Source organism: Anomaloglossus baeobatrachus, assembly GCF_048569485.1.
Source record: "Anomaloglossus baeobatrachus isolate aAnoBae1 chromosome 5 unlocalized genomic scaffold, aAnoBae1.hap1 SUPER_5_unloc_6, whole genome shotgun sequence".
Taxonomy (NCBI): domain Eukaryota; kingdom Metazoa; phylum Chordata; class Amphibia; order Anura; family Aromobatidae; genus Anomaloglossus; species Anomaloglossus baeobatrachus.
This window is the reverse complement of record NW_027441810.1, coordinates 1,283,644-1,293,801: the sequence shown is the minus strand read 5'-3', so window position 1 is coordinate 1,293,801 and position 10,158 is coordinate 1,283,644. Positions and strand designations below refer to the sequence as shown.

General features: G+C 46.7%; 1 protein-coding gene across 1 annotated transcript; it reads left to right on the top strand.

The window, feature by feature from the left end:
• Positions 1-824: 824 nt before the first annotated feature.
• On the top strand, positions 825-9,112 carry LOC142259302 (uncharacterized; the record flags this gene model as incomplete). Its single annotated transcript, XM_075331773.1, has 4 exons — positions 825-1,004; positions 1,086-1,209; positions 1,293-1,406; positions 7,487-9,112. Coding segments are annotated over 4 exons (1,758 nt in total), but the record flags the coding sequence as incomplete, so codon positions are not given.
• Between the last annotated feature and the right edge of the window lie 1,046 nt (positions 9,113-10,158).

The window sequence follows — 10,158 nt, the reverse complement described above, 5'->3', positions numbered from 1 at the left end:
TTATGACAGGGTATTGATCCAGGGAACTAGTCTGATTGCCGGATGTGGAGTCAGGAAGGAATTTTTTTCCCCATTGGAACTTGTTTGCCACATTGGGGTTTTTTTTGCCTTCCTCTGGATCAACATGTTAGGCTACGGGTTGAACTAGATGGACTTAGAGTCTCCCTTCAACCTTAAAAACTATGATACTATGATACTATGATAACTGGTGCCTACTGTCAGCAAAGTCCAATTACAGAGGCTCTGGTGATGACTGAGTAGGCACTTAATCATGCCCCTCCGGGTAAGCCTGGTTCAGGGCGCAGTGAGGCTACGTCCCTTCTCCTCAACCTATTAGCATGACAGGTCTACATGTAATTCTTCAAATGACATGATTCAGAAGAAACCCTCAAAGGCTCCATTCACTGTAATGAGTCAGCAGAGTTAGTCTAGACTCCTCATGGCAGTGCGTCAATCATCCCTATCTAGTGAACGGTTATCTCCAGTAATTGTATTATTACAGCGGATTCTGTATGATGTTACATTGTCATCTTCTCCCCATTCAGGTCCCTACAATATTGGATCCTCTCAGTGGAGATCTTCTATATAAGAGAATTCTCCTTATTGACCCATCAAGGATGGATATGGACAGGGACAAGATGGCGGAGAGGATATTACACCTCACCCTAGAGATCCTCTTCCGGCTTACTGGAGAGGTGAGAGATTCTGATGACGTCACATTACATCATTCTTATCTATGGGAATAACAGATGGACAGAACTGGAGAGGTGAGGACTCTGGAAATGTCTGGAGTGAGATTTATTACTGTGTCTCCCCATAACCAGGATTACACAGTAGTGAAGAAGACCTCTAGTGAGCGCTGTCAGGCCCCTGTGTCTGAGGGATGGGGAAGACCCCTGAGCCCAATCACGGGGCCTCCACCTCACCCCCCGATACATGAGGACATCAATGACCAGAAGATCCTAGAACTCACCTACAAGATGATTGAGCTGCTGACTGGAGAGGTGACACTGCTGGGAATGCTGGGACATTATACAGTAACGCTATGAAGGGATCGGGGGTGACGCTATCATTGTATGTGTCAGGTTCCTATAAGGTGTCAGGACGTCACCGTCTATTTCTCCATGGAGGAGTGGGAGTATTTAGAAGGACACAAAGAGCTGTACAAGGACGTCATGATGGCGGTTCCCCAGTCCCTCACATCACCAGGTAATAGACAGGACTAAATACACATGGCCTATAATTATCTGTATGTAAGGAATGAATTCAGTCCCTGTATGTGTCTCCTCCAGTTCTATCCAGTAAGAGGACAACACCAGAGAGATGTCCCCGTCCTCTTCTCCCACAGGACTGTAAACAAGAAGACCCCGATGTTCCTCAGGATGTGTTTCCTCCAGCTCTATCCAGTAAGAGATATCTATACTCATGTACTTTCTGCACTAATTTTGTGTTTACATTTTTAGACTTTCTGCTTTGTTTTTTCAGCTGTATTTTCTTTGCTTCTGCTTCTTCTGCTGTTTGTTTCTAGTCCCTTCTCTATGTTGTTATGAGGGCAACTCAAAGACCTGCAGAGGGTTCATGAATACCCGGTTTCCCCGAAAATACGACCTGCACCGAAAATAAGACCTAGCATGATTTTATGGGATTTTAAGAGAATACTTGAAATATAAGCCCTACTCCAAAAAATAAGACCTAGTTACAGTCAGGGCCAGCGTTGGGAGAGTCAAGCTGTGCAATTTCTTAGGAAATCCACTCTCTTAGGCTATGTGCGCACGTTGCGTACAGTCACTGCAGAAATTTCTGCAGCGATCTGAAGAGCACATGTGCGCTTTAAATCGCTGCAGAAATGTCCGTAGTGAAAAAAAAAAAAGCCGATTCCATGCGCTCTGCCTGCAGCTCCTGCCATAGACAGAGCAGGAGCTGCCGGCAAAGCGCACGGAAGAAGTGACATGTCACTTCTTAGAACGCAGCGCTTCGGCAGCAGCCGAAACGCTGCGCTCTAAAACGCCACGTGCGCACGGCCCCTGCACAATCTCCATGGACTGTGCAGGGGACGCAGGACGCATGCAGTTACGCTGCGCTACAAAGTGCAGCGTAACTGCATGTATTTACGCAACGTGCGCACATAGCCTTAGGGTCCCCATCAGTTGTATTCTGAGGTTTATTGTTTAAGGACCTTTGTTGGCTTCAAAGTCATGTGACATGATGTAACCAAAGGTATCTTAATTGCAGGAGTCTAAATGAACTGACCAGAAGACAGGCTGGCATGCAGGACTGGCATTAGGGGAAAGGGAGAGCAAACTGGACAAGAACCCCCATTCTCCTAGCGGCCCCAGTGTTTATATGCCAATTATAGGACTGCTTAAGGACCTTTTTGACATAACGTCATGTGACCAAAGGCTGGTGGGTGGGTAGGTGGGTCGGTGTGTGTGTGTGTGTGCGTGTGTGTGTGTGTGTGTGTGTGTGTGTGTGCGCGTCCGCGTGTTCATGCCAATTTTAACCAGCTTTGCCAAAATGGGCAGAGCTTGGCCAGAAGAAGGGTGTGATGCCACCGCTTCTCTAATTCATAACAAACTGCAGCGTTCCCTATGCCAGAAATCTCACTCCAGTCCCTGGTGTCATTTGTCAGTGTCCATTGCCGGTATTGATGAATTGGAGTACTAATGTTTATCTGCAAGACCCTGCTACTTGCTTTGGTTACAAAGCCTAAGGTTAGGCCATCAACGTTATAGTCTCGGACAATCCCGTTAAATATCCGGTATCTGTCTCTAACTATTTTATGTTAGTCTTTGAAAAAGAATTTCTTTGAAATTGTCTATGTTGTGGATCAATGTTACAAGGAGATTTTTGCAGGTTTTGCCAACTGTCATGGCGGCGTCAGGATCTGTGGAAATGATAGATTCTGGTACTCTGCATGTTAACTGCTGTGATGTCTGTGAGCAGTGCAGGGAGACGCAGGCTTTAAACTACAGGCTTGGGCAGGCTAGCAAGAGTTATTCTCTGCTGGGCTGCTTGTTAATGTCTTTGATCACATGCTGTAGAGGAGAAAGTATCTATCACTCCCTTTCTGTATATGCTGGCTGGACTATTTCATTAATGCCAGGTATTGGTTACCTATACTGGTCTGGTGAGGTGTTGAGATCCAGACTTATGGATGGTTGTTTTGTATTATTGCTGTGAGCTGTTGTGGTTTTAACCCTTGTTGTGTTTTTGTTGCTGCCTTTCTGCTCTTGCTTTTCTCCTTACTCTCTCACTGTTTATTTCTGTGAGTTTGCAATGTGTCCTGTCTGTCTGTGTTAATATTTGTTTTCATTCTATTCCTGCCCCTTCCTTCCCTGGGGGATAACAGATTAGATCTAGTCAGAAGAATAGTAAGGCATGGGACTCAGGCATCTCCATATTCAGGGGTAATCAAGAGGTTAGAAACAGTTTAGGGTCCCCTAGCGTGAGGGACAGTATAGTAGCCCCCTGTCCCTCATTATCCTGCAGCCACATTGTGACAATCAATCAGATTATTTACTGTAGCACATTCCAGAGAACTGGTGCTAGTAATGGGAGATTCAAATTAACGGAGATGTAACTCTTAGATAGGGATGGGAGATCCCGATTTGTAAAGATCGGAGATCGTACCGATCACATAGTGATCGTGTGCACGATCCCAATCACGAACTTTCCTGGAAAGCTTGTGTTACAGATCGGTCCAGATCGGGACCAGGGGCTGTAAAAAGAAAGCACATTATTAAAATAAAAAACTTTATGATCATACTTACTGGTCACATGACTATGACGTTTTCAAAGGTCCTCTTAACTTCCGAGGGTATTCACTGCACTGCTCGTCACTTGGCTGTTTTCGGCCGTGTTCGCGGTGATGTCAGGGTTCACCCGAGTCCATGGCTCATAGACTCGATTGAACTTTGACTGTGACTGTGTGAGTGTCGCATCGCATCACGGCGCTCAATCTCAAGACAGCAGCGGGTCTGCTGCTTGTGTTTCCATGCAGCTGAAGCGCTCCTGTCGTGAGATCAGTCCGTGCGGGGTTATGCCCATGCGAGACGCAAGTGCAATCATCCCCTCACTGTCAGCCTGCTTCTTGCTCTGTACAGAGCGATTTAGCAGAGCTGGCAATGCTCTCTGCTTCTCACTGTGTATAGACTGTGTCTGTAAAGAGTGATGAAGCTGACAATGCTCTACCTGTGGATTACGTCGGACTAAGGATTTTTTTATTATAAAGATGGAGTCTCTACATTTTTTTTTTTTTTTATATTTCTAATAAAAAAAAATTCTGTTGTATTTTTTTTCTGTTTATTAGAAATTCATGGTGGCCATGTCTAATTTGGCGTGAAACCATGAATTTCGGACTTAGTACCATCTGAGAATACAAAGCTGGTATTAACCCCTTTATTACCCAGCGTGCCACCACCACTAGGGCCACTGGATGATCCGGGTAAAGCGCCTGGAAAAGGCGCTAAGGAACAATGAGCCATTTCCAGGGGCGGGTACGGACTGCCGAGAATCCCAGCCCCCAGCTGACTGGCTGTACTTTACTGGCGATCAAAATACAGCGGGAGCCCACGCATTTTTTTTTTTTTATTATTATTTTTTTAAATAATTAAAAAAATAATAATAATGGGCTTCCCTGTATTTTGATTGCCAGTCAGGCAAAGCCAGGCAGATGGGGTGAAGGTGGCAGCCCGTAGCTGTCCGCTTTCATCTGCGCCGAGTATCAAAAATATAGTTGAGCGCTACATCATTTTTTAAAATCATTTATTTTCATAAAATTATATATTGTGCTCACTTTTTTGTTTTTATGTATTTTTTTTGTATTCAGTACAAACAGGGCCCTTTCTCAGTGAGCTGGGCATTTCATTCTGTGCATCCCCTGACTGTGTGACCTGTTGGGACCCGGTCACTCTCAACCCTTAAGACCATGTCACACTAAGCAACATCGCTAGCAACATTGCTGGTAAGGAACAACTTTTGTGACGTTGCTAGCGATGTTGCTTAGTGTGACATCCAGCAACAACCTGGGCCCTGCTGTGAGGTCGTTGGTTGTTGCTGAATGTCCTGGACCATTTTTTAGTTGTTGCTCTCCTGCTGTGAAGCGCACATCGCTGTGTGTGACAGCGACAGAGCAACAACTAAATGTGCAGGAGCAGGAGCTGGCTTCTGCGGATGCTGGTAACCACAGTAAACATCGGGTAACCAAGAAGCCCTTTCCTTGGTTACCCGATATTTACCTTCGTTACCAGCCTCCGCCGCTCTCAGCTGTCAGTGCCGGCTCCTGCTCTCTGTACATGTGGCTGCAGTACACATCGGGTAATTAACCCCATGTCTACTGTAGCTAGGAGAGCAGGGAGCCAGCGCTAAGCAGTGTGCGCGGCTCCCTGCTCTGTGCACATGTAGCTGCAGTACACATCGGGTAATTAACCCGATGTGTACTGTAACTAGGAGTGAAGGGAGCCTCCACCAAGCGGAGTGCGCTGGTAACCAAGGTAAATATCGGGTTGGTTACCCGATATTTACCTTAGTTACCAAGCGCAGCATGCTTCCACGACGCTCCAGCGATCCCTGCCAGGTCAGGTTGCGGGTGGGATCGCTGGAGCGTCGCTTAGTGTGACATCTCACCAGCGACCTCCTAGCAACTTACCAGCGATCCCTATCAGGTTGTATCGTTGTGGAGATCGCTGGTAAGTTGTTTAGTGTGACTGGGCCTTTAGCCACATTGAGGCCTATTTTAGACCTATGGTAAGGTTTTAATATTAGAGAGTGTAGGTACTATCCCAACTGGGTACACCTTGACGTTTGGTGGGATAGCTTTATGCTTTTTTTTGACCAAAACAGTGTTTACTAAGTACCCTATGTTTATATGCACTATGCTTTTATTTAGTTACAGCAGGGTATGTTTTCACAATTTTTTCCTTGGTGTCTCTTTATTAGAAATAAATACACAGACACACTTAGGGAGTCCATCTTTATTACTCCCTCTCACCCCTCCACGATCCTGGTCTTCTGTCACTCATCTAGCTCTGCTATATCAGAATGCACGAGGGGGAGGAAGAGCGCTGCTGCTCCCGCACTGTCTAATCACTCAATGAGTGATCAGAGGCTTTGGGTTGGTAAGCGGGGATTTCACTGCTGCCACCGTTGACTTAGTAGCCTAACGAACGGGTTACTATACTATAGTAACTGTGATCTCCGATCACCTGATTCTGGCGACGCTATTCATCACCGGCTCTGGTAGCCAATCCCTGCATGTTGGCTGATTGTGTAAACAGCATGCAGGGAGGGGGAGCCGAGCATGTGCCTGAGCATCTCGCTGGTACACAGCGGTCGCTGAGTTTACAGAGTACTGAGCTGCTTGGGAAAGCACCGTGTACCGGCGAGCATGCTGACACTACAGGACCTTTGCACGATGTCATAATCATGTGACCCAGTCTGTAGCCAATGGGATAATACAACATTCCCATGTGACTGATCATATGGCTATGACGTCACGGAAGGTCTTTTGGTTACCGGGAGGACACCGCATGATCGTACTCGGAAGCAGAAGCAGCGGGAGACAGAGTGCAGGATACGTCGCGGGATCTGTAAGTATAATGACAATGTTTATTATTAACTGTATTCTTTATTTTACAGCCCCCCGCCCCATCCCATAACTGTAAAGTCCAAGATCGGTGATTGGATGCACGATCATGTTATCTCGATCCCGATCTCGAACTTCACAAAATGATTCAATGAGTCTCCCCGATCCCGACCATCGGGGGGGATCACTCATCACTACTCTTAAGCCTGCTTTACATGTATCAATTTCTCGTGCGATCGCATTTGCGATCGCACCCGCCCCCTTCGTTTGCGCGATATGGGCAATTTGTTGCCCGTGTCACACAAAGTCATAAACCTCCGTCACACGTACTTACCTTCCAAATGACCTCGCTGTGCGTGGCGAACATCCTCTTCCTGAAGGGGGACGGACGTTCGACGTCACACAGCGGCCGGCCAATAGCAGCGGAGGGGCGGAGATGAGCGGGAAGTAAACATCCTGCCCACCTCCTTCCTTGCGCATTAGCGGCGGGACGCAGGTAAGCTGCAGTTCAGCGTTCCCGGGGTGTCACACGGAGCGATGTGTGCTGCCCCGAGAACGATGAACAACCGGCACGCAGTAGAACGTGCAATTTTTTTTTTTTTTTAGAAAATGAGCGACGTGTCAACGAGCAACGATAAGGTGAGTAATTTTGCTCGTTAACAGACGCTCGTAGCTGTCACACGCTACGATATGTCAAACGGCGCCGGATGTGCGTCACTTACGACGTGACCCTGAAGATATATCGTTTGATATATCGTAGCGTGTAAAGCCCGCTTTAGATCGAAATTGGACAACAGATTCAGGATACATTTATTTCTAATTTAATTTCTGATGTTATGGTTTAAAAAAAATGTACTTTCAAGATAATATTATAAAAAATAATAACATTGTGTTTATTTTTAGCAGATGACTGTATTGGGAGTTCAGATGGAAATCTATCATCTTCAGAATTTAAAACAGAAGATCAAAGTATCACACATGATACATATGAAGAGCATGCTGTTGCCCCAAATATACCTCCAGTCCTTCCTCTGAAAGCTTCATCATCAGATCTTTTCAAGCAAGTCCAAAATTCCGATTTATCACAGAATTGTAAGCAAAATAAAAGTTACAGAAGGGATGTGGAACATGAAACGGCTCCTACAAGGGTGAAACCATTTTCATGTTCAAAATGTGGGAAATGTTTTACCAGGAAATCACATCTTAATATCCATCAAAAAACTCACACAGGGAAGAAGCCATTTTCATGCTCAGAATGTGGAAAATGTTTTACTCAGAAATCAAATCTTGTTATGCATAAGAAAAATCACACAGGGGCGAAGATATTTTTATGCTTGGAATGTGGTAAATGCTTTACTAGTAAATCAAGTCTTGTTGACCATGGAAAACTTCACACTGGGGAGAAGCCATTTTCATGTTCAGAATGTGGGAAATGTTTTAATTGGAAATCAGAACTTGTTGTGCATCAAAGAATTCACACAGGGGAGAAGCCATTTTCATGTTCAGAATGTGGGAAATGTTTTAATTGGAAATCAGAACTTGTTGTGCATCAAAGAATTCACACCGGGGAGAAGCCATTTTCATGTTCAGAATGTGGGAAATGTTTTATTCAAAAATCAGATCTTGTTGTACATCAAAGATGTCACACTGGGGAGAAGCCATTTTCATGTTCAGAGTGTGGGAAATGTTTTATTCGGAAATCAGATCTTGTTAGGCATCAAAGATGTCACACTGGGGAGAAGCCATTTTCATGTTTAGAATGTGGGAAATGTTTTATTCAAAAATCAGATCTTGTTGTGCATCAAAGATCTCACACCGGGGAGAAGCCATTTTCATGTTCAGAATGTGGGAAATGTTTTATTCAAAAATCAGATCTTGTTGTGCATCAAAGATCTCACACCAGGGAGAAGCCATTTTCATGTTTAGAATGTGAGAAATGTTTTAGCCGGAAATCAAAACTTGTTCAGCATCAAAGATCTCACACCAGGGAGAAGCCATTTTCATGTTTAGAATGTGAGAAATGTTTTAGCCGGAAATCAAAACTTGTTCAGCATCAAAGATCTCACACTGGGGAGAAGCCATTTTCATGTTCAGAATGTGGGAAATGTTTTACTAGGAAATCAGAACTTGTTGTGCATCAAAGATCTCACACCGGGGAGAAGCCATTTTCATGTTCAGAATGTGGGAAATGTTTTACTAGGAAATCAGGTCTTGTTTACCATAAAAAAAATCACACAAAATAAATAATTTTTATGTTCTGAATGTGGGAAATGTAATTTTCATAAATCACATCTTGTTAAACATGTGAAGAAGCCACACAGGGAAGGAACCTTTTTCATGTTGTGAATAATTGAAATGTATAACTGGTAAATCAAGTCTTGCCCACATCAGAAAACCAACAGAGCGGAGCAGCCAATATTGGTTTCAGAATTTGCCAAATGTTTTCATCATTAATCAGGTCCTGTTGTCAGATGAGTCACACGGGAGAAGCCATCATGATGTATCATAATTCAAAGGGTTTTATCCTAAAATCGGCTGCAATTCCTTAAGTAAGAATTTGTGAGGAAAAGAACCATTTTCTTTCTTTTTAGAAATTATTGTATTTTTCCTTTCGTCACGACAGCACCCACGAGAGAGGGATCCGCCCCCTTCAGGACAGGAAACCTACAGATAAAAAAGGGGCGGTCCCCCTCCCTCATCAGTTGGTTTCCTGTCCTGCATGGAGAGGAACCTACAGTACCTGGGTCCGGTTGAGTCCGTGCGGTCTCCGAGGGAACGGCGGAGCTCAGGGTCCAGAAGCACGGTCGGTGGAGCTCCCCTCGTGGACTCCGTCCTCCGGTGCACCTCGTCCTCTTTCCTTTGGTCCGGCTTTGCCTCCAGGGAAATGGCGCCTGCACATGCGGGTGCCTACTTCTTCCGGGTTGCTCTGCTCGTGCGCGGCAGGGGGGGCCCTGCCGCGTCAGCGCGCGCTCTCTGCTGCCGTGTCCCGGAAGTGCACAGGAGCGCTTCCGGGGGAGTGGACCGGGAAGGTTCCTGGTGAAGCCCGTGGACCCCTCCTTCCTGAGCCGGACGCGGCATGGTCGGTAAGTTGCTGTCTGTCGCCGGCAGTGCACGGAGGCCGGCGCCTCTCCCTGTGTCGCGGGCTGCGCCTTCCGGCTGCAAGGCGTGTGCGATGTGTCCGGGGCCGCGTCCGCGCTCTGTCTCCTCGGCGGTGGCCCGGCAGTGCACGGAGGATCATCAAAGAGTCTCTGCCTGCCCTTCCCCCTGCCGCCCGTCCGGGGTCGGTGCGTTGCTTAAGGCCCGGTGAGCGGGCCTTTGGAGCTGGATTCTGCCGCATGGACGGCGGCTGGGCCTCCTGGCCCCTGTGGTCTCCTAGCCTCGGTGGCCTCGGGGCCTTTCTGGCCTCTGTGGCCCGGCCTCTATGGCCCGGCCTCTGTGGCCTCCGGGCCTCTGTGGCCTCCGGGCCCCTGTGGCCTCTGTGGACTCCGGGCCCCTGTGGCCCCTGTGACCTCTGTGGACTCCTGGCCCCTGTGGCCTCTGTGGATTCCTGGCCCCTGTGGCCTCTGTGGATTCCT